At 43.5% G+C, this 24,117-nt stretch overlaps 3 protein-coding genes across 6 annotated transcripts in view; 1 reads left to right on the forward strand and 2 right to left on the reverse strand.

Moving 5' to 3' along the window:
• Positions 1–1,249: 1,249 nt before the first annotated feature.
• On the reverse strand, positions 1,250–7,374 carry PFN4 (profilin family member 4). Its single transcript, XM_062638435.1, is given in 4 exon segments — positions 1,250–1,316; positions 4,315–4,420; positions 7,256–7,330; positions 7,333–7,374. Coding segments are annotated over 4 exon segments (252 nt in total). The 3' UTR covers positions 1,250–1,287.
• Positions 7,375–9,206: 1,832 nt separating this feature from the next.
• On the forward strand, positions 9,207–22,903 carry FAM228B (family with sequence similarity 228 member B). 2 transcript variants are annotated; one of them, XM_062638430.1, is made up of 10 exons: positions 9,207–9,311; positions 10,608–10,703; positions 12,736–12,843; positions 13,743–13,862; positions 14,885–14,959; positions 15,642–15,839; positions 18,874–18,951; positions 19,773–19,860; positions 19,964–20,105; positions 21,435–22,903. In XM_062638430.1, exons 1-10 carry the CDS (start codon positions 9,222–9,224, stop codon positions 21,490–21,492), a joined length of 1,053 nt encoding a protein of 350 aa, XP_062494414.1. In that variant the 5' UTR covers positions 9,207–9,221; the 3' UTR covers positions 21,493–22,903. The 2 variants fall into 2 exon arrangements, with proteins under 2 accessions (XP_062494414.1, XP_062494415.1); XM_062638431.1 differs by lacking the exon at positions 15,642–15,839.
• The window catches only part of ITSN2 (intersectin 2), an 83,721-nt gene continuing 82,103 nt past the window's right edge, over positions 22,500–24,117 (reverse strand). For all 3 annotated transcript variants that reach the window (XM_062638425.1, XM_062638424.1, XM_062638426.1), the window contains one exon: positions 22,500–23,973. In XM_062638425.1, coding sequence (XP_062494409.1) covers positions 23,816–23,973 — 158 coding nt within the window. In that variant the 3' untranslated portion in view covers positions 22,500–23,815. The remainder of the gene's footprint in view (positions 23,974–24,117) is intronic.

The raw sequence follows: 24,117 nt of genomic DNA on the forward strand, positions 1-24,117 counted from the left end.
GTTCTCAGACTAAAGCCAAACCACAGCACTGCACCAGCTACTAAGAAGGAGAAAAATAACTGTTACAGCTGAAACTAGGACATCCCAACACAGAGGGAGGTTTGATCCAATGCCCTTGCCGTGCCAGTCCACTGGATGTGGGTGTATTTGTATGTTCTCGTGCAGAGCACTAAACTGCTGATTTGATTTCTGACCAGATATACTAAAATGGCATTAAGGGTGTGAGAGCTGTGACAGTTCTTATGCTATACAACCAACTTAGGAGGCTTTATTGTGCTTTGTTCCTGTAAGCGGTGTTCAAAGTTCACTGGCTTATGTCCACAAGCCCCATGCATTTCTCCCTGGTGGTTTAGGTGCATGATCACACCTCTTCCTTAAGCTTTGCTCTTTTCTCCAGAAGAAGGATCAGATCGTGCCTTTCTCTGTGTCCTTGTTACCAGCTCTCGACTATTTGAGTTGTCAAGGAATAAAACTGACACTTCAGAGTATTTAAAAGTGATAAATTGTCTGTCTGTCTATGTCTGAGATTATTCTGTCGATTTTTTTCCCTATCAATTTTGAGATTTTGGGATTCAGGCTTTTAAACTCCTCTTTGAAATGAAACTAATTCAGAATCAAATATAGCTAAAAAGTCTTTTCTTCTCATGTGCCTCAAATAGATAATGATTTATTTGTTTCTGCAAATGAAGAGATCATGGAGCCTCGTCTTCTTAAGACTGATCTTCTTTGATGTCCTTTACACACAGTGTGATTCAAGCCTGGTAGTGATTTGTCCCTCCTCCCCACTCCTCACAGAACTTTGCAATCACTACAGTTCAAAATAACTTTATAGCAGTCAATGACAGTGCAAACTGTCATGTTAAAAATGTGTTTTATTTGTCATATTCAAAGATGTACAGGACAGTCTGAAAATATGTTAATATAAGGTTTTCCTTTGTCCCTTGGGTGAGTGATGCTTTGCATAGCTGTAATGCTATTAGAGAACTTACTTTGCTTAGTGAGATTAACAGTTTTCTTACCTGGAAACAGGTGAAAAGACACATTAGAAATATTAAGCAGAGCATCCCGAACCAAATCACTTTCAATTCAGTTAGGTAACTTAGAGAATAGATGCATAGGGTAGTCCTCTTATGAGCAGTGAACCCCCAAGCATTCTTGTAAAAACAGAAGGAAACTCAGCAGTTGGAATGTTGTAAATCAGAAGTTTCTTGCTTAAACTGGATAATGCTTCAAACTTGTATACTTTATCTCCTTGTGAGCAGTGAGAAGTTCAGGTTTTCTGCACATTCAGCTACCTTTCTCTCTAAAGTAGTCTGCTATAAAAATGCAAGGAAACAAAAAAAAAACAACAACAATAAAAATCATACACAGAATTCCTGTAATAGAGATGGGTTTTTTCAAGTTCAAATCCACCTCAGACTACACCGTACTCAAAAGCAGACAGCAGTATTTCTAGCTGACAATTAAAAATACTAATACGTGTATGCATGAGGTATTATCTGTTCCAGAGAATCAACACTGAGCACTTTATATCATTTTCAGAAATCTCTTGTAACATGAAGAAAAGCTGATTTGTTTTCTTTTCACAAAGAAATCATCCAGAACAGCAAGAATAAACTCCAGAGAATGTACTTTGTCAAAACCACTGCAAATCTGGCTCTGGAAACACTTAAACCTTACACTTTACTCAGGAACAGTGACCAGTTACAGACAAGGTGACTATCTGCAAGACCAAGTAACTTGTATGAGAACTGTTACAGGATTTTGCAAATGTTGGCAGTTTTTTGCAGTCTTCCAACTTCACTCTTTCTGCGTTCCTCCCGTGGCAGTGAAGGAGCTACCATCAACTATGATATGGCTCCTGAATTTATTACTGAGCCAGCCAACCAGACCTGGGGCTAAATAACACCTTCTGGATCTGCTCCAGCTCCATTTGTAGTACTGCAGAAAAATACTAGGCTAAAGGTAGTCTGAAGTTATCTTAAAATATGAGGCCTAATTCTTAGATTTAGTCTCATTAATATTGCCCTAGGTGGAATGCTGCAGAATATGTATGGACTCAGTCAGAGACCAATATGATCAGACAAAAAGCCGTTTATTACAAAACCCCTTAAATGCTATTTCTTACATGCACTTACAGTGATTTGCCATATTATGATTGGATACATGTCTTGAAGACCCTTTGCAACTAGCATATAATTGGTTAAGCACAGGTGTGGGAACTTGACCTCAAAAGCTTGCCAACAGTCCACAGTTCTCATTAACTTGGTGAAATCCAGCTTCTTATCTTGCTTGTTTAGGCTTCCTCGGGCCTCTCATGGCCTTGCTGGATTTTCAGACTTTAGGTACCAATTATCCATTCTCCTGTGAGAACACTGTCTCCACAGTGGAAACACTCCCTTGAAAACCTTTCTCATATGGAAGGACCATTCTGCTTTGGTATTTTATGCCCATTTTGACCCAGTGAATAAAAACTCCTGGTCATGTGCTCAGTAAACTTAACCCAGTGGACATTCTGGAAGCTCTTTGTCCTTATATATGCCATACAGTATCAAAATGGGAAATTTGCTTCTCTGTTCGTAGCCCAGCACATAAATGTCCACCAAAATCATTTGAAGTTGATGTGCTGGCCATGCATGTCAGTGACAAAGGTTTGTAATACCTAAGCTCTCATAGAACCATCACAGCTGCTATGGCAGGCATGAGCTGGAATCATGTCTGGAGCACAAGAAAATGGAGGCTCTCTAGGCAGTGCAGTGGTGGTACAATGGTTTTGTGTCCAACCTGCTGCAAGACACAAAGTAATGGCTAAGAACTAAGGGAAAGTAGAACATTACACAAAGCAGAAGTTGCTCTGATATTTAAGGCTGAAATGAACATAGGAAGGATCCAAAACCATGGGCAATCCAATTCCCTCTTCTTCTGGTCCATCTGCAGCCAGATGCATTTTAGTTAAACAATGTTCAGGGGCTGTAAAGTGTGAAGAAGTGAAGAGGCTGCAAGGAAGGCTAGTCTTTGCCAGCCTGACACCAAGGACAGACCCACCAGCCAAGAACCAGACTTCTGAGGGCCCAGCAGGCAAATCTGGTTTTAAACCCCTAATTTTAACCCCTAATATCCTGCTCTTGATCATAGTGTTTTAATTGTAAAAGCCTTTTGAAAAAAGGTCTGATGAAAAATTTGTCACTAAGAGTCTTACAGTTCATTCCAGGCAAAATAGCTTATGCCCCAAAACACAAAATAAATACCACTTTTAGGCATCTAAATGAGGAACAAAAGCTAAGGACACAGGGGCCTATAATTTCATTCCTATTCAGTGAAAGAAGATGGGCATATACATAGATGAAGTTGAATCTGCTCTACAAAATATTCTTTAGAAATGCCCATGAAATTCCTTAGAAATTTCTTAAATTACCCCTATGGTGAAAATCGAGGCTATTCTGGGAATCTACTCTTGTGCATTTTACCCATTTAGATTATGCAATAAAATGACTGCATTCTTGATATGGAGTCAGCATATATTACATCAGTAAGATGTGTAACCCTGTTATTTAGCTCCCCAGCCACGGACAACGAAGAGTGGTTATTCCTTGCCAGCACCTCCACACAAAGGAAAAACTACATTTGAGATGCAGTCGGGATTCTGCAGCTGGTCTGTGAAGGGCTGGAGTTTGCAGTATTCCCATGCAAATGGGGAACAAAGAGTTAGATGTTAACACTGAGTCTTAAAAACAGAGCCCAAGAAAGCTCACAAAGAAAACTCAAGCAGGCAAGGGAAGGAAATGGGCACTTTTCCTGGAGAAGAGGTGCTTTGTTACTGTGAGACAAGGGGACTAGCTTCATGATGTCTCAAGATGTAGGAAAAGAGACTACAACTTTCTCCTAGAGACTCGGCTTTCTAGAGAAGGTCTGAAACCCTTGGAGACCTCATGTCTCTTTGAAGTGGACTGCGAAGCAGAGTATCAAAGCTGACGCTCTACAAAAGTGTGCTTAAGACCTCAGCATGAGGCATATGAGGTCAGAAATGTGACTGCCAGATCCTGTTTTGCTGAAGGGTAACTAACAGAAAACTTGTGCCAGAATGGCCAAAGGAAGAGAGTTTGGCAACCATGCCATACCTATGGAGTCTCTGGAACCCAGTGGGATGTGATGTCTGGAGAGGGTTTAGCTGTGGAGCCATAACCACATCTGTGGTCAGTTACCCAGACTTCAGGATCTGTTAGTTTGTCAGATTGATTTTTGAAGCTTTTTGCAAGGGCAGAGCTGATTGGTGAGATGCCAGCATGCAGGTACACAGGTACAGGCACTTCTTACCTAGTTTCTCCACAGCTTCCACGCACACACTGGGATACATGCCCGCTTTGTAAGTAGCAACCAGAATGAAAGTCTTTGTCTTCACAACTATCAGTCCTCCATCTGGCTAGATAATATGGAAAACTGGTATAAGGTTACAAGGCTCTAAAAAACCCACATAGATATACATACTGCCTGACAGTTTGGGCCAACTAGAGGCATTTTCTTTGCCAGTATACATTTTTTCTTGGGGGGAAAAAGGCAAATACTGTCTTAAAATATAAGCCAGGACACAGATAAACAGTGGCTTTGCATATTCTGAAAACTATTGACTATTAAAGCAAGTCAGTCAAATGCTTTATTATATTGCCTTCCATTGATTAATGTCTCACTTCCATTGACCAATGTATTACTGCACAGCATTTTGAAGACATGTTATCCTAGTGCTCAATGTCATATGCAAAAGCACTGATAAATGCAAATAGAATAACTAGTGTTGCTGTGAGAGCATGCCCAATGTTTTATGAACCCTGTCTCCCAAACCCTGCCAATTTATAATAAGGAATGGAAAAAGACATTGCAAAGTACTGCATTTTCCTGAGAGGGGATCCAAACTTGAGAGCTGCTCAGCCTCTTCTGCAAATTGCTTAGCTCATTTCAGTGTGGATTTACTCAGGACGGGAAGAATTAAGATCTCAGTAACAGCCAGTTGGGTGGGTGTCACTTCAGGATGTGTGACTTGGCTGTAATAACAAAATTCTGCTGTCTTGAGCATGGCTGCATGCAGCCATGTCCTCAGTTTGTGTCTCTGAATTTCAGAGGTGAATTACTGAGGCTGGAGCCCCACAAGGTGAGTGTCAAACATGTCCTGCTCACCTGGACCTTTTTCTCCCATGACCGAGCTACCTTATTCTGACCCTGGGCTCCCCAGGCCCTTCTATTACCTGTTTAATTAATTAATGAGGCAAGAAACCAATCCAGCAAAAAAAATCAGCAATAGTTTTCTCTCAGCTTAGGGAGATGAACTGTTTTAAAGGAGAACATAACAAGCCCTGCAGGTGGTGGTGTGGTGTTAGGGAAATGAATGGTGTTATCCATTAAATTTGTATTATACAGCTAACACTTCTTTGTATTCTGCACCGATTTCACTCCACACCTGCTGGGAAGGTGATACGTAGAGAAAGAAAGAGGCATGTGAAGGTTTTCTGCTTGTGTTACAGTGTTCACATAACCAGGCAGCAAGGGAAGGAAGTAGGAAGTCCCCAGATTTCTCAGGATGGCCACAGCTCTTATCAACATACATTCTGAAGACAGATGGAATGCTCATCTGCACAGACACATTTATAGTGCTTCTCCTTGAAGCAGAGTCCTTCCCTTCTAACTTTCAGTAAGTTCTTGCAGAAAGCGTAAAGTTTAAAGCATTCTCTGGTGGCACCTATGTTAGTACATCACAGTCTTATGGACCAAAATTGCACCTCTTTGCAATGATGAACTGCTTTCCACCCCTCCATCTTCGATAGCTCACTTAAAATTACAATGTAAAAAACCCAACCAACCAACCAACCAACCAAAACACATCTGCCTGGCTCTGAAACTAGACCTACTTTCTATACAGTCCACTATATTTTCAGAGACTCATTTAAAACAACCTACTTAGTCTGTGGTTACCCTCTGCATAGTCTCATTCCTTAGTTACACTCCTCTAGGCCAGCATGGTGCCCTGTGGTGATGGACCTTGCTGTTGAAAGGCAATACAGGGCAGGGCACAGCCTTCCCCGGGTCATGCAGAGCTCACCTGAGGATGCCAGTTTCAAATATTCTTGGTCACAAGTTGGGAAGTGTAACTTTTATAAAGTCCAGACCAGATCCTCACACCTAATGGAGCAGTCTGCATGGGTCACAAATCTGTTTATGTCAATATGCTCTTGGGCTCAGTGTACACAGAACTAGGTCACTGGTTTGGCAGATTTATATTCAGCTGGTTGCATAAGATAAAATTCTTTCAGGTCAGTGGAGCTGGGTATGATTTACACCAGCTGAGGAATTTGCTTTAGACCTCTGTATGTAATCTGCCTTGCTGAAGAGTCAGCAGGCCGGCACCTCTGAAAGCTGTGGTTTATCTTAATTTCCATAATGATGTCACTATTACCTAATGGACCGATGCCACTATCTGAGAATCTGTCCCCAGGGATGGGGCTGTCTTAACAAGTGCTTCATCTTTGAACACATTCTTCTGAGCATGCTAAAGTTAACAATATGTACCCCTGGAAAAACTGTTGGGAAATGTTCGAGAGCTGGTATCAGGGGGATTAGGAGACAAAGTGCTACCTTCCGATGACATAAGGATGACTGTGGTGTGGGAAGAGTTCCTGAGCTCCTAGGAAATTCAACAGGTCTGTCAGGGAGTAGAATGTGATATGACCAGAAATGCTGTTATTCTCCTGTTCATCAGCAGATGGACAATGAAAACAGATCAACCATAGGTATACCATCAAATTTAAAGTGCCAGAGAGCAGTTCTGAGTACTGGCCTGGTCCAGCAAGCAGTTTCCCAAATAATTCTGAGGCAGGAATGGCCCAGGACCACTCCTTACAGTCAACCTCAGCCACTCTGTGCTGGGGTTGTAGTGTGGGCACAGCACATTCCACGGCAGCAGGTCTCAGTGCCAGGGAATGGACCTATGTACATCTGTTTTGAGCACAGAGTGGTTAAAAAGAAATTCTTGAAAATGCCAGCTAAATGGCATATTCCTTCCAAAAAGCAAAGACGTGAAATTAGCAGCCAACTTTGCAAGTTAGCCCCCCAAAACAGCAGCTAGGCTGTACCCTGTAACTTGGTCCCCGAGGTGAAGGAATCCAATGTATTTAGTAGAGTGGCGTGCTCCCTGTCATTATTGCTACTTTGCACTCCAGATTCACAGAGTTTGTGCCTCTGCTTTCCAGGACACTCCTTGACCTCTTACATTAAAGCCAAAGGTTGATGCACAGACTTGTCTTTCCTTTATGTTGATGATAGCTGTGTTTTCCACATGCTTTGTTCTGATAAAAGACTATCATTCAGCAAAGGCTGCAGCTGGTTCATTTTCCTTCTGTCCTGTGAAAAGAAATAGATGTATAAATGTTCATTCCCCTTCTCTTTTACATTGGAAACCAGATCTTACTGCATGTGGAATTTAGATCTTACTGCATGTGGAATTGCCACAGAAGTAATGCTAGGGCTCAGACAAGCAAAATAACCAAATAAAAATCCTAAAAAGAAGAGAGCAGCAAAACAGACTGGGGGTGTGTGAAATGGGGGTGGGTGAAATGCGGGGGGGGGTGGGGGTGGGTGAAATGGTCGCCTTTCTCAGAAAGGCCATTAAAGTCCAGTTACATTTTTATAGTGTAAGTATTTCTGGCTTCTTTTTTCCCTGGCGTTTAATTTTCCTCTCACTAAGGACAGTCCACAGTGAAAACACTAAGAAATGAGATAGAACTTGTTACAACCAGCAGATCAGAGCAGAAATAGGGGGGTAAGGGTCGGGATTTCTGGGCCAGGCTTGACCTAAACCAAACATTATTTTACTTTCAAATGATCAGCACTAAAATGGTTATTGTGAGACCTCTGCGTCACTGAGGCACTACTGGGCTGCCGTTTGGGATTAAACCTCACATTTCTGTTGTGTGATGGTATCTCTGGCAACAAGAGAAGCGAGATACTGATTAAATCTTCAGGCAGCAGCATGCATCTCATCTGGTTTACTGCAGTCCTGGCCAGCTGCTAGGTAAAAAAAATACAGTGCAGACCAACACTTTTGTTAGTGCCATTGTGCTCAAGTCATAATTGATTAGTAGAAAACGTGTATTTTCTTATCACTGGAGTACAGCCATATCATATACCAGATTTCAGTTTCAATTTTAGTTTCATTAAGTCAGTATTACACAATAATGTATGAAATCTTGCAATAGAATTTAGTGAGCTAAAGCTGGATATACCCTGTGGCTTTATTGCTGTGTAGTCCAGAAGGGTTTGTTTTACATGAAGCTATTGGAAATGACATTAGTATTTCAGTTAAATACAGCTATCAGGCGTGTTATAAAGTCACCAGTGTTTAATTTTTATTTTTTTTTTTAATTTTTATGCTAGAGATTGGAAGGGACCTCGAAAGATCATCTAGTCCAATCCTGTGTAACAATAATGTTACACAGGAATGTGTCCAGGCAGGTTTTGAATGTCTCCAGGGAAGGAGACTCCACAACCTCCCTGGGCAGCCTGTTCCAGTGTTCTGTCACCCTCACTGAGAAGAAGTTTCTTCTCAAGTTTAAGTGGAACCTCTTGTGTTCCAGTTTGTACCCATTACCCCTTGTCCTATCATTATATCCTATCATTATATCCATATCCTGTTTATTAGCAAGCGCTGAGCAATGAGGATGTATTTGAATTACAAACGAGGAATGAAGGAGCTCGTGGCCACATGCCAAGCCCTACACGAAGCCTGGCGGAAGGCTGCGGCGGGCTCACAGGCCGGGGCAGTGTACCCGGATTGCTCCCGGCTTTCTGCCGCGGGAGCCCACGCCCGCCGGCCTCGCTAAGGCGTTTCCAAGGCAACCCCAGTGAGCCCGACTGCGCCCCACGTCCCGTGGCGCTGCCGAGGGCCGTACCCTCCCTGCTTCTACCTCACGGGTGGAGGAAGGCGCTGAGCTCCGCGCCCGGTGCTTCCTCTCGGGGTCCGCGCTGCCCCTCACCTGCCCTAGAGGCCGCCTGTCCTCGCTCCTGATTGGCTCACTCGCCAAGGTGCTCCTTTTTCTGATTGGTGGGAAGGCCTACTCACGGCGACGGACGCCGGTGGAGGGCGCCGAGGTCCTGGTTGCCATGGCAGCAGTGGACTCTAGGCAGAAGGGCGCGGAGGGATCCGGCCGTGCCTTCCGCCGGCCTTTGTCAGCGATGCCATGCCTCACAGTGCTGGCTCCCACCGCAGCGGCTCCCCCCACAGCTACATACCGGCTGCCCTGAGGCTTCCCGGTTCCTCGCTGGACGTGGTGAGCGGACGCCGGCATGGGGGTGCGCGGAGCGCTGCTGCCTGCCCTCGCCTCCCCTCGGCCCGCCCCCTGAGGCGGCCCGGCCTCTCCCTCTGACCGGTGCTGTCCTACCGCTGCCTCCGAGGTGGAGGGGCCAGGCCCGTGATGTGGGTCCTGTGGATGCGTGCGTGCGCCTTATCTGTTAGTTTGACTTCACCAACTGCAAGGTTCTGTTCATAGAGCTGCCCTGCTTGCTGATCTTGGTTCACTCCTCGCGCTTGGTCCTGGCATCCGAGGGAATTGGAGGGGACCAAGCCCCCAGTGAAGGCAGCCAGCTGTGCTCTCAAGGGGTGACATCCGTGTGTGCTGTCACGGTGACACGTGAGCCTACAGGCATGGCCCATATCAAGGCTTTTGTCAGAAAGGGGCTTTTGAGAGGACTGAGGCATGTGTGAGGTTACTTTGTTTTTGCCACAGAAACAATTAAAATCTGTCTTCTCAAAGCTGTTGCAAAGGCTTGTGTTTGGGCAGAGACTGAATTTTAGCAGATGGGTGTTTGAGGGAGAACGTTCTGCTTTACTGAACAGGCCTCATGAAACAAGAGAAACCTGTCTTTAAAAAAAAATAATAAATTACCGATACAAAGCTATGCTGCTGACAGCAAAGCAGGATATGGGTATATCTGGCAGGAAATTTTAAGCAGGGTTATTCTCAGCTTTGACTGTATAAGAACAAATGTCCTCACACAGAACAGCCAACCTGCTCATGGGGTGTAGCATTTGCAGACTGCAGCAGAGTTAGATTAACTTCAGACCTTGATTTAACCACTCAAGACTCTGTAAATCATTTACTGTATTTCTGTCCAAGCCTGTGATTAAACTTCAAGTTTTAAGACCTGTGAAGCAGGTGGCATCTAAGTGGGCCCTGCCTTTGTCAGCGATGAAGGTTTGGCATCTAACAGGAGTCCAAACAAAATGGAAAAAGAAAGGATTAAGATTCAGTGGCAGCTTGAGTTATGAAGATTGGGGGAAAAAATTGCAGCTAGAGACTTTACCATGTGTTTCTTTAAGATTTCTGTAAAGCGGATTGCTACTGCAAGCAGATTTGCCTGTTTGATCTGTTTCATCCCTCCTGAGGTCCCAATTCTCTGTGAGAACAACTTGTACTCACAGAAGAGCTTGGTCTTTCTTTGTAAGATGGATGGAGTTCTAGTACTAGACACTGGAACCAGATGGAAAGGAGGCCGGGGGGGGAGGTTGTTTGTTTGTTTTGCAAATGTAGAAACGATTAAAATATACATTTTTCCTCATTGTCCAGGGACTTACAGAACCCCTATCTCAGAGCAGAACTACTTTGAGTGGAAGGACATGTACAAAAGATGGCTTGAAGCTGAAGCCTGTGGCATCTTTGCAGGTAGGGAGTATATATTGCTCATAGGAAGGTACACTGAGTTGTCTAATACCAAATTTGTAGCACCTCAGGTATCCGGATATTCTTCAGTCCTCATTGTTCGTCTGTTTATTTGATATCAGAAATTAGTTCAGTGCTAATCAGCATGCTGTTGCTGTTATTTATCCATGTAGGTAATACAGTGCACAGCCTCCTTTAATCAGTCACTGCAGAAGGCAGTATAAACTGTTGGAATACTTACCCTGCTCTTCAGAGATGATGAGGTCAGATATGCTTTACAGCATTCCCTGGAGCTTAGTAGGCTTGGGCTTTCTGGAAAAAGAGGAGATTGCTGTCAGAACAGGGGACTTCTCACAAGGAATCCCAGCCTCCATGGCAGGCACGACACTCTGCAGAAGCTATGAGGCACACATAGATAAATAAAATATCTTCATACCCAGATGGAGGGAGGAAGGGTACCTGCTCTCCAAAGCATGTAGTAGTGTCCTAATTGTAAGCTCCTGTTTTATTCTGCATCTTTTGTTTCCTCTGTACAGAGAAAGCAGAAGATCATGTTAGAGGAAGTGCCTGCCACACTGCTAAGTCTTGTATTTATTTCTGGGTTTGGAAGCTGTCTTACAGGAGCTGAAAAAATACAGTAGAGGATTGGGATGTTGTGACCTATTCCACTGCAAATCTTTTTGTTTACCTTGTGTCTCATGGAAAAATAGAAATCTTGCAAAGTTATGCAGGAGGGAAGGGAAGTCCTTCATACCATTTACATTATATAGGCTTTTATCCTTGCTTTGGCTTGTCTTGGATTATGTGGCAGAAGTGAGAATTTTTCTTTCATAGAAGCAGTTGGAGTGAATGACATGAACTTATACATTTGAGGAAGGAAAGTTTCAAAGCTTGACTGGGTGAGACACTGAGCAACCTTGGCTGTTCTTCAAGCAGGCAGTGGGACCAGATCACCTCCGGAAGTCCCTTCCAGTGAGTGCTTTCCTGGGTTTTTTGACACAGTCACAAAAGACAGGAAAGCATTGGTATGAGGAGGCAAGAATATCCAGGCAGATGTATCTGTTAGTGCTTAAAAGCAGGGATTATGAAATGAAACAAATTGGGATGTAGATTAAAGACTTAATGTTGAACCAATGGTAAGCGATTTGAGTTTGCAGTGTAGTGAGGTCTGTTAGGAGTCAGTACCACTGAAGTGCTGGGTTGGATAGAGTAAAGTCTTAAATGTTGTCTTGTACAAAACCAAAACGTTGTTATTGTCTACACATTCAGAGTCTGTAGACTCTTTTAACTAGATGTTGCCAATAACTGGAGAACAAGTTTGTTTCATAACTGAAAGATCCAGCTGAGGAGTGTGGTTGTCAGTATCTGCAGAAGTAAGCTCTTATTTTGGTTTACTCTTTACCTAAGTAATATGCAAATACAACATTTCTTATAAGCAGTGTGTCTCTAGAAATCAAGGTTTAAATGGGGGTTCCTCTAAAGGGCATTTTGCTTCTGTGCTTCTTATATCTCTCTGTTATAAATTGATCCAGATATCCTGCTGCAAGTACAGGTGGAATTTTCTGGCTGGAGCTCAGAGTTAGTGCTTCAGTGTAAGCTTCATCTGATAGATCTAACTTTAAAACCCACTAAAATTCAGCCATCCCTATGGTGGAATGTGGAGGTTCTTTGAAAGTGACTTTTATGTAATTGAAAAAAGCACAAAGGAAAGAAGTAAAAAGTCAGGAGCTAAAATTTGATAGCTCTGAAATATTTTCAAAGCTGAGGAGGATTCTGGAATAATTTGAGAGTCACTCTGTTCTTAGAAATAAAATGTACAATCATCCATTGCTAATGGAGTTGAAGACAGGCTATCAGAGGATCTGATACTTTATCTCTCTGTTTAATTTTGTGTGATAGGAAAATGCTGCTCTTATCAGCAGTTAGAATTCCTTTAGAGATTTGTTTCATTGTTTTGTGGGAATTGTAAGAAACCCAGGGGGTTTGCCATTTATACAAGTTTTATATGTTTTGCATATTTTAATGTTTCTCCCAGACTAATCCAATAGTCCATAGTGTGAGTAGCTCAGAGACCCCATGGTGGCTACCAAGATTTATGTGCCTGAGACCTGTGAGAAAATGTGATCAGCAAAGGCTTTGGCAGGTAAGTGACTCTCAGCATTCCTTCAGCTGTAGATTCTACTGTGAAGACAGATGAAACCAGTATCTGTAACTGGGATCCCAGGACATTTGGGTGCAACTGAGCTCCTGTCTTGGAACAGTCAGCCTAATACTACTGAAGTTCTGGGCAGTGATGTGGTCGGTTGGTCTGTGTGTGCTCCAGGACTGCTGTCCCCAGCATGTGCTTGGATTCATGTGTGAGTCCTCCTTAGCAGGAACTCTATGCTTCAGTCTGTCGCCCAAGGCATGCTCTGAAAATTGTATTACAAAAAGATGTGTATGCTCTGTCCTTCCTGTCAGCCTGTTGTAGATTGACTCTGTCTAGTGTGAATTGTCTGTCTAGTGTTCACGTATTACACAAATCTTCCAGAGGAATCCCAAAAGTTAATGCTGGTCAGCAGTGTTAGCACATTCAGAAATCATATTGCAGCCTCTCTTATATGTGCATGAGGAGGCTGCTGACTCAGTAAGCAGTGGTCTGATATTACAATAGGTGCTTAAACTATGAGTGGCTAGAATTGGACCTGTATATATATATATGTATATCTATCTTTCTTCAAAGAAGAGCGCCCAAATAATTAAAATCATGGCTTTAACTGGGGATATCCCAATCTCCATCATTCCTGTTTCATCTGTGTGAAAAGTTCTTCATCTCCTATGCTGAAGTATTCCTGACAACTGCTACAAGGGGTGCTTTGTTGTATTTCCTGAACAGAAATAAGGAGGTTTGCCAGGCAGTGGGGTGTGAAGATGTTGGGTGAACTTCCTACTGTTCTCTCCCAGTTTGTAGCTTGATTGTGGAACCTAGATGAGAGCCTGATCTTTGAGAAGGTTGACTTTCTTTGCAGACCTTTTTCTTTTTTTTTTTTAACATTTATTCAGAGGTTCTCCTCAGCATCAGCAAAGAGCAGCACAACAGATACTTTTGGGTGCAGAAGAAATTTTGAGGAGAAAAGCAATACTAAAGATTGGCCAACAGAGAAACACTTCAGCTGTGAGAAGGTATGAGTGGAGGAATGAAATGCAGTGGAAGGTGTGGAGGGAGGAATGAAAAATGGTGATTTGCAGAATTCTGTAAAATCTGAGATACATTTATTGTTGGGAAGGGGAACAAAGAACTCTGGAAATAACAATCCAATGTGTTTTATTAAGCCCTTCCTTGCATCCTTTTGAAGCAGGTTTATTGAGTACAGTGCAATTTGGTGTGTGAATGTTTCCCGTAACACCTTAAACGAGCTTATGACTTTTTAGAATCATGGGCTTAAAGAACAGCCCAGGTTGGAAGGGACCTCGAAAGATCATCTGGTCTCACCTTTCATGGGAATCATAGAATAGTTAGGGTTGGAAAGGACCTTAAGATCATCCAGTTCCAACTCACCTGCCATGGGCAGGGACACCTTACACTAAGCCATGTCACCCAAGGCTTCGTCCAACCTGGCCTTGAACACTGCCAGGGATGGAGCATTCACAACTTCCTTGGGCAACCCATTCCAGTGCCTCACCACCCTTACGGTAAAGAATTTCTTCCTTCTATCCAATCTAAACTTCCCCTGTTTAAGTTTTAACCCATTATCCATTTTCCTTTCACTACAGTCCCTAATGAAGAGTCATAGAGAGATGTCTGTGTCTCCCTGGTGCTGCGGCCAAAGAGGGGAATGGGCTGGTACCACTGAACATGTACATTATAGTTCTTCCAAAACTCTTCTGTTGCTACATTTAACCTAACTGTTCAGAGCAAGTCTCGCAAGGCCAGGTTGGATGGGGCTTTCAGCAACCTAGTCCAGTGGAAGATGTCCCTGCCTGTGGCAGGAGGCTTGGAACTAGATGAGCTTTAAGGCGCTTTCTAATTAAAACCATATTACTATTCTATGGTTCTATGATTTGCCTGCCTGTGCTATCCTGCCAGCTGAGTTATGGTATAGTGTGCCTTTAATTACAAGACAAGTAATTATTTTGAATTCAAGAGTAATTGTAATTCCTACTCCTACTTTTACTTCATATGGGTTTTTTTGATGTTTTATTAGGCAGCAGCTGATCAAAGTCGAGACATCATTGTTTCTGCTCATTGCATCTTGGACAGAGAAAATTATTTTGTGAGGGTAAGAAGTGGTATCTCTTTTCTCATTTGCTGTGTGCCAATTGCTGTATGTCAATGTGTTTTCTCTCCATCAGTGATTCATGAGAAAACATCAATTGTCTGTATTCTTGAAAAACTAAATTTAGAAGTACAAGTTTCTGGCCTCTTCAGTCTCCTTTGGATAGGACTGCAGTGGTAACCCTAAATATGAGCTTGGGAATCATCTGGCTTTGATGATTTACCTCCTTCTTTGCACCTAACTTTTGTTCTGTGAGTGTGATTAGATGGTGATGGCAGGCCTGAGAATAGAGGGCAGGAGGGCTGATCTGATCTAGTGGGTAGTCAGTGCTACAGGAAGAAGGTCCTTCCCCTGCCACCTATTTTGCACAGTCTTGGGCTTATCAGACCCCCACTCTGAAGTGATTTCAGCTCACGAACCTGGTGAAAGTGAATGGTTTTCTGCCAGTCTTGCATTATAGCTTAAAAAATGAGAGTTTGAATTCCAGAGCTTGTTCCAGGGAGAGGTTGGAAACAAGTGGTGGGAGCTAGAGAGAGGGAGAAGCAGAAAGAAGGGCTGGCAAACAGGGCTTTTGCAGCCATGACCAGTCAGATCAGGTCAGCCAAGCAGCCTGGCTTCACCCATGGAATCTTCTGTGTGATTGGCCAATAGGTTGTATGGGCTTTATTTTCCATTTCTTGCTTAGGAGGTGGACAGATATTTGAGGCACAGTGAATTCTTAGATCTGAGAAAGAAAGAGATGCTCTACAAGAAATGGCTTGAGGATGTTTCAGAGCCACTGCTGCAGAAGATTGAGGGTAAAATGGACAGCAAGTCAAGTGAAGAAATACGGAAAAGGAAAGAAGAACAACTTTCTCTCTATTTAGACTACTGTAAAAAGAAGGTAACAATGAGAAGTAAATTCCTGTCATGGAGAGGGTTGCATACAGAGGGTTGTGGGCAAGACACATGTATTCTGTAGTTCTGTATGTTTCAATACTCGTAAAACTTGGAGTCACTGCAGGAAATTCTTGTTGGTTTTCTTGATTTTGCTCTGAATTTCACTCCACTGTGGAGCATCAGATCCCATGACTCAACTTTCTACATCTCAGGAATGGATATAGAGCAATAGAAGCAATTACATAATTGGCCACAAATAGTATTTTATGTAGAGCAGGCTTTTGTTGTAAGTGGAAACCACTGCACAGAGGAGTTGTGAGACTGCAAACAGGCTTCCCATCCAGAAATAAAAATGTCATGGGAACTGTGTTGTTATATGAGAGCGAATGTTCATTTCTTCAAAGGTCTGATGTGAAGGACCCACACATTTAAAATGCATGTGATGACAAAGAGCTGCACCAGTCTTACTGCTGAACTTCTGGGATTTAGGAAGTAACGTTGGGTGTCCTGTACATGTCTGGTCTACATCAGCCCATCTCGTAGGTTTGTGTGGCAGGTCAGGACTTTGCTGAGTGTCCACCAAAAGCAATGGATGCTGTAGTGGGATGTATCCTTCTCACTGAACAAGCGCAGCACCAGTGATCAGCTTCCTCCTTTTCTCCTTGCTCTGTGGTGCCAGCTCTCTCATCAGCATGTCTATAAAGCAGACTAAAGCCCATCAGGTAAACAGGGCAACTGATTTGTTTGAGTTTGCATTAATTGTGGCAGTGTATGGTAGATTGTGCAAAACTGAAGACACTTTTGTGTTTTTTTTACTATAGTGACTTCTGGCTGTGCATTTCCCTCCCCTTCCATTTTGTCCGTTTTCTCTTGCTCTCTTCACTGCTATTAGGCTTCTCCTTGTCCTGTTCCTCAGATCTTTTCACCTTCCTCTCTGTCACTGGTCCATTCCCTCTATCCATATCTATTCTTCTTCCTCCAGCTGTGCTTCTTGCACTCTTCCTCTCTCCAGGCAACCCTTTTACTCCATCCCCAAGTCTGTCACTGTTTTGTCCCCTTTTCTTCTGTAGACTCCCCAGTGCTGTGTCTCCCACTCCTTGTTGCTTCTGATGACTCCTCCAAGTTCTCCACTGTCCTTTGCTGTCCAAAGCTGCCTTCTCCCCCTTTCCTCTGTACTCGTCCTCTCTAGTAACACTCTTTCTCCTCACTGTCCTTTCAGGTTCCTCCATCTCAGTTTTTCTGTCAGTTTGCATTTCTACCTCCTTTATCATGCCATTGCAGCCTTCCTCCTTTCCCTCTTTTCCCTGACTCTCCATTGTTCCAAGTGACCTGCTCGTGTATGTAATTTTCCTTAAATCTACCTCCTTTTTGCCCCCATTCTCACCTCCTTCTTACTTCCATTCCCATGGACACGGTCTGCAAATGCATGATGAGGTGGTTGGTCACAATGTGAAGATGGCAGCAGCTCTACTCTCTTTCTAGCACTGGCAGGGAAGTGCCACACTGCAGCCTGCAAGGACAGGGAAGTTTCCCTGGCCTGACTTGCTGCTGTGTTAGCCACAACTCATCTTTTGGAAGTCCAGGATATTGCAGGTGTTGTGTGGTGAAATGCTGCAGAGTAAGAGACCCTTTTGACTCATTTTTTAAGAGCAGGCTGTTACTCTGCTTTCTGCCAAGGGGTGTGCGAGTCACCAGACATCAACTGCAGGAAGGGATCAAACGTGGGTGTGCTGCACAGCACTAAGCACACCTGAGATCACATACTGTAATGGGGTGATGTGTAATAGTAAACCAAGGGGTAGCACTAAAACCCTGCAAAATGAGGCATTTTGGTGCTTAAATGGGAGACAGTGAGTGTGGCTGCCGCTTTCACTCTGGGGAACTGACAGATGCTGGGGAGCAGAGGCCCCTGCAGATGCAACAACCTTTCTACTCAGCACTAGCTGAAGCCCCATGGAACTGCCTGGGTGCTCACTGAGTGTCTGGGAACAGCACAGGCCCTTGGGGCCTGGCTTGCTCGCCCATGTGAACACCTTCAACACAGTGACCTCTTAAACCTAGTGCAGAGCCCACATTGTTTGATTTGGACTCATCTTGCAGCGCTCCTGAACTGTTCGGGTTAAAGCGTGGTTTTTCCAACTCTTTAACTTGAAATCACATCCACAGATTGCCAAAAAAGAACTGCTTAGGGCTTAGATCTGAAAGACCATGGGCTGAACATTCCCTTCCTTGCTGAGACCCCTGAAGAACCATCTGCACAAGAAAGCTGAAAAACTTCATTTCCGAGGTTTTGGAGGAATGGCAAGAGTATTAGGGAGAAGTATTCGATATATATGCTTGCCCTGCTCTTACTGTTGTTAGAGTGTCACTTGTGGGTTCTGTTCTTTTCTGTTGTTGTTTTACTTCTGTTTTGTTTTCTCCTCTGTACAGCTCTTGATGCAATTTAGGTAAGTCCTGGGTTATTGGCTGTAAACAGTGCATTATAATATGGAGACAAACAGTTGGAACATACCTTTCTCAGCATCAGGCTTGATCACTGTGTCAACCTCAGTCTCTGTTCAGCTTCTTGATAGCCTATTTGATCTGGTATTCTTTGGTCTTGGCAAACAGTGGATGCCAAGTGGTGGTACTGGCTGTTCCCCAGCTAACTCTGGTCATAGAGAACCTGAACTCAGCCTCTTTTTAATATCTGTTTCCATCTCTGTCAAAACATTTTCTGTTGAACAGAATTTCCTTTTTCTTGACTGCCCTAGCTGTGGTTAGCATTTTAGCCTATAATTACTTCTGGATGTGTCATGAAATCATTTATTATGTATTCATGCCTATAATAAATTAAAATAGATGGAAGAATTTTCCTGTTACACTTAAGTCACCTGCTTTCTGAGGTGCAGTGTGTGAAAATTCAGGATTCCTTTTCTCCACCACTCCTGGTACTGTGTTCATATCACGCCTGGGAGTGTAATACCTGAGCTGGCTGCTCTTGCTGTTTCATCACCAATAGCTAATGAGACCTGAGACAGTACCTGCTTCTCCCACAGGGCTATGTGATTTTGGATGCTTATGACCCATCAGAATATGACCCATTCTTCCTGAGGACATCTACAGACTGGTGGAAGGTGTGATAATTATTTATGCTATGAGTTCTAGGGGCACTCTTTGGCCAGTAGGAAGTTAATGGCTGGAGAGGAGGCAGAGTGTGTTACTGATGTGTTGCTATGGGGCTGGCATAGAGCAAAATATGGGTCCCAGCTCCTACTGCATTTAAGCCCAAGTGTGTTTGAAAATGTTTTTCACTGGGAAATGGTTTGGATCCATACTAAACCCAGACTTGGAGGCACAGTAGGCAATGGCATGGGGGAGGGTTGTTTACCCCATCTGAAGTTCATTGTAGCAGTGTGGGAATCATCCTGTCTAACAGGGGTTGGTGTGTTCATGGGCAAGCTGGATGTGTGCTCTGTAGGAGGGAATCTAACAGTTCAGATGATCTTTACAGAAGCTCACTCAAATGCACCAAGGGCTAATAGAAGAGTTAGGGAGCACTTGGACACAAATCCATGAAGTGCAATTCTCTAAATCCCTTCTGGATGCTGTGAGCCCTCAGCAGCTGTGGGGATGGAGCTGATACTTCATTGCAATGTGTGAACACCTGCAGGGTTCATCAAGATCAAATGCCTCCAGGAGATCAGATCTCATGTCTGTGGTCTAACTCTGTGGCACAGTTGTTGAATGCACTATACGGCCTGCCCGAGGATCTGAGAGGCTCAGTATTTCTGAGGCCACTCAAGTCTGCCACCTGTTTTTATCCATAAAAAAGGAGGTTGATGCTCCTTCCCTGCTAAGCAGTGGTATCCTGACATTTACCTCCGACTTTGGTCTTTTGAGGCTGACAAAGTACTTGTGTTGCTGAGTAAGCATGACATAACTGTCTCTGTCACAGGTTTCAACACCAGCTTTACGGGATCCTCTGTTAAGAGACATTCAAAGAAAGTTGATTGAGACAGGCATCACCAAGCAGTGCGAGACAGGTACTTTAAACAACTGGTATCCCTTGGAAGTGTTTCATACTGGGGCGCTGCCCTTGCTTGTGACAGTAGGTGCTCACACGAGGCACTTGTTACTTCCTGCCAGGAAGACCATGCTCTACCAGAGAACTGAACAAACTCAGCAGAGAACTGCCACTGCTACCTTTGAGCCGGCAGCATATGGATGCAGTTGAGTGGGTGAAGATACCACACACCTACATTGCTAGTGACGTTTACCAAAGAAAGAGGTAAGAGGTAATGTGGTGTTTATTGAGAGGCAGCACAACAGGTACAGTGGATGAGGCCTTTCCTTCTTGGCTGCATAGCAGACTATTTGTTAAAACTTAAATTTCATAGTTAATTCTGCTTTATTGTGTATTTCTCCTGAGAAAGAAGTGTTGGTGAAGGGAAAAGCCTTAAGGGTGCTTTACTGGAAGATCTGAAAAGGTTTAAGGTTCATACTTGCCTTGGGTTTTAGGGTTGTCTTTTTTTCTATTAGTTTCTAGATTTTGGGAGCAGCAGGAGCTCATACTTCCATCACAGACTGGTGCAGGTTGGAAGGGATCTCTGGGGGTGGTCTTGTCCAACCCCTCTGCTAAAGCAGGGCCACAGAGAGCCAATTGCCAGCCACCATGTCTAGGAAGCTTTTGAATATCTCCTAGGATGGGGACTCCACAACCACCCCGGGCAGCCTGTGCCAGTGCTTGGTCAACTTCACAGTGAAGAAGTGTTTCCTGATGTTCACACATCTTGTGTTTTGCTGTGTGCCCATTACCTCTGGTCCTGTCACTTGGCACCGCTGAAAAGAGCCTGGCTTTGTCTTCTTTGTACCTTTCATACATACTAATGAGATTCCCCTTGAGCCTTCTCTTCTCCAGGCTGAACTGTCCCAGCTTTCTCAGCCTTGTCTTGTATTTGCTCAACCAGTGTCCTTTGACCATTGAGTGTTGTGGCTCAAACCACGATGCTGGTTCTGCAAAGGAGTAGCCTGTGCTGAAGGAGCTAACCACCACTCCAGAAAGTTGTATCCTATAGCTGAGCTGAGAGATTGCTTTTTGGCATACAGGCTGGTTGGACTCAAAACTACAGCATGGATGTCTAATGGTCAGCTGAACTGGAGCAGCAATGCAGCTGCCAATGCTGAGAACACTAGGGAGCCTGGGCTAGCCAGCCCTGACAGAGAAGCAGTTGGGATCAGAATGGTCCCATTTTTTTAATTGTCATGCTTTTTTTTTACAGTCCGGGCTCTCATTCACCCCTTTGAAAGCTCTCTGGTTCTGCCATTGCAGTACACAACACTTAAGGGAACTCCCGCTCCCCAGTGACAAGAACATCAAAGGTGAACTGAGAGCCTGATGTCCTCCTGAGGCAGGCACACTCTGCCCCTCAGCCCCTGCCTTGGAGTTTTGTGGTTTTTACTAACCCAACGCTTTATTCCACGGGAAAACTGGTCACAATGACAAACATTTCCTGGAGTGGCTCAGTGTGGGAAAGAGCTAGTGCAGGAAGTTGGGCTGGGCACAGCAGCCTTCGTGCTGCATGGACTGGCAATAATTTTTACTTCTGTTTGTTTAAAGGCGAAAAGCCATCAACCACGACAGAGACAACATACGATATCATCTGTCCTCCAGCTGATTGCAGCGGCAAGCACAACCATCAGAAGGTACCATCTGCAAAGTATGTTGTTATCTCCTGCCAGAGCAAGAGGGAACAAGGCAGGTCTGGCAAACTGCAATAAACTCGTCTCAAACATGTCATTCTGAAGTAGTTACTCAGCAGCCAGAGAAATGTTTGAGATGCTGCTCCTGTTATTTCCAGCTCCAGTTCATGCTCTATGGGCCAAACCCTACTATTTTAGGAGGTTTAACTTAGGCTCAGCTCTGCAAAGACAGTGCTGATGTCCTCTGGTTTATATAGTGCGAGTCTTCTCACCAGTTCATCTCCTTCAATAAAGTTAGAAAAAGGTCTGGTAGGCCCCAGACTCTGCATGTTATCCCCAGCTCTGAGTCTGCTGTATTTCCTATGACAGGAAGTGTGGTGTTATTAGCACTGGGCACAGGGAATGGCAAAGCTTGCACAATTTTAGCTGCAGCTGTTGCAATTTTTTGTGAAGCTGAAAGACCTCACCTTGAGATTCAAGAACAAACCCTCTCTTGAATGAGAAGGAGGCACTCCTGGCTATGTGCCTTGTCAGCATATGCGTGCAGAAGAGTGGCTTAGAAAGCGCTGATAAGGAAATATAGGTTTGGTTTTGTTTGTTCAAATCTTTATGAGAACTCCCATAGCGAATGTCTTGCAAAATATTTGCAAAATAATGCTAGGCTAGTAACAAGGTTTCAAAGGACTTCCCCCTGGAGGCAGTGTACAAGCAGTAAATCAAACTAACATACGGATGAGTGTTCTGAGAAGGCAGGAATTATGAGGGGAGAGCAGGAGGAAAGTGTTTTGTACAAAACAGAGCTTTTTGGAGAGCCCGTGCTGAGCACCACGTACTCTCAGTGCCCTGCAGATGGGTTTCTCTCCTGTTCCAGTGCAGTGTGTGACTGCACAGCAGCTCTGGTGTTGAAGCCTGAAAACAGAATTCCTCACGGCTTGTACAAGAAGCTCCAAACTCCCACTGTACAGACACAGACTCTCAAGAATTGCCAAGATTTAGTTTTATTTAGGATTAGAAATACTGAACCACAGAAAACTTGTTAAAAGAAATAGAGGTCGACTCAGCCCTGTAACAGGAGGGTGTACAGGCAGCAATCAGGTGTGAAACTGTCAGACATCAGGAGGTGCTGCTGTCCCCATGGAAGACAAGGGCCCACATTGCTCGGAATTCCATGCTGTGCTTTTCCAACAATGCAGTTTAAGGAGGCAGTAAAATGGTTACAATGTATCAAACCCTTTATAAACAAACTCTTCTTTTGCTTAACCATCCTTGATTTTGATGCCGAGAGAAGTTTTTCTTTCAAATAACCTCATTTTACAGATGCATACTGGGGTGACAGTTCCCCCCAGCAAACCCTTTCAACTTGTAATAAACTTTGCTTGAATTTAATCCTCTATTTTTTTCTCATTATTTCACATTCCCCTATAAAATAAAATATACTTTTTAAAAATCACTGCATCAATAAACATCTGTAAACAAATTACATTAATAAACTTATATTTTACTCTCTATATACATGTTGGCAATGTCAAAGCTTCAAGATTCACTTGGAGGTCTGCAAGACCAAGGAAATGTACGCAAATAACTTATATTTAGGAAAAAAACAAACGCTGAGGAGTATTTTGCCACATTACTGTGGGTCACAGTATTTAAAATATCTTTTTTTCTAGTTACTCTTCACAAACACATTGTCTCAGCAGAGAATGAGGAATTGAACTGAAGCAGAAAGAAAAATCAAGTAGCAGTTACTGATTTCAGTGCAGAATTATGTCAAGTAAGGAACTACACTTGATTTTTAAAGAATATACAAGGTATCAGAGACTTCTCCAGTGCTAAGGCTTCTTCAGCATTTAATCTTTAAAACTATCATCCTGAGACGGGAAGATTCCAGTGGATATCACTTTGCAGATTTCAAATGGAATGATTCTAGTGCTGAGCTTAAACCATTCCTCAGTCTGGATGTCAGACTAAGTGGTAAAATATACATGCGTCTTGATGCCACATTCCTAGTGAATACTTCTTATGGCCCTGAAAATGGAAATATTGGCATCCAAACCCAAGATATTCCAACATAATAAAAAGGCACTGAGCTATAGAACTGTATATACAGTAACACTTGTGTTTGCATAGATCAACAACAACTTTGAACGCTGCAAGGAGCTAAACACAACCAGGAACTAAGAGGAAATATGGAAGCAGCAGAAATTTTGCTTAATAATCAGCGTGGGGCAAGGCATCTTTTACAGAAAAGCTCTTGAGGCCATCAGCTTCGGTTGTCCTTCATAAATTAAGAAAGTGTTCTTAGAGGAGTGTTTTCTGGTCAAAGAGCTGCAGGTCAAAACGGACCCACACTTCACCTGTTGGAACTTCATGCAGCAGTAAGTGCTTAGTCGTGGGGCCTTTGCTTTCTTGTTCTGTTCTGATTTTTGCTACTGGAACTTCAGTGCGACCCAAAAAATCTGTTGGGCAAGCAAATAAGAAATCTCATTAAGCAAAGACGTTAAGCTTAGAAAATCTGAAAGTGTCAGTTAAGCAGCAATGTTGTGTAGTAAATATTTAGTTCCAGAGCACTGACTAGCCCTCAGCCCTGTGTAGATCAGCCA

The sequence above is a fragment of the Pezoporus occidentalis genome, unplaced genomic scaffold, assembly GCF_034315485.1.
Source record: "Pezoporus occidentalis ecotype Australia unplaced genomic scaffold, CSIRO_AGI_Poc_V1 ctg57, whole genome shotgun sequence".
NCBI lineage: Eukaryota > Metazoa > Chordata > Aves > Psittaciformes > Psittacidae > Pezoporus > Pezoporus occidentalis.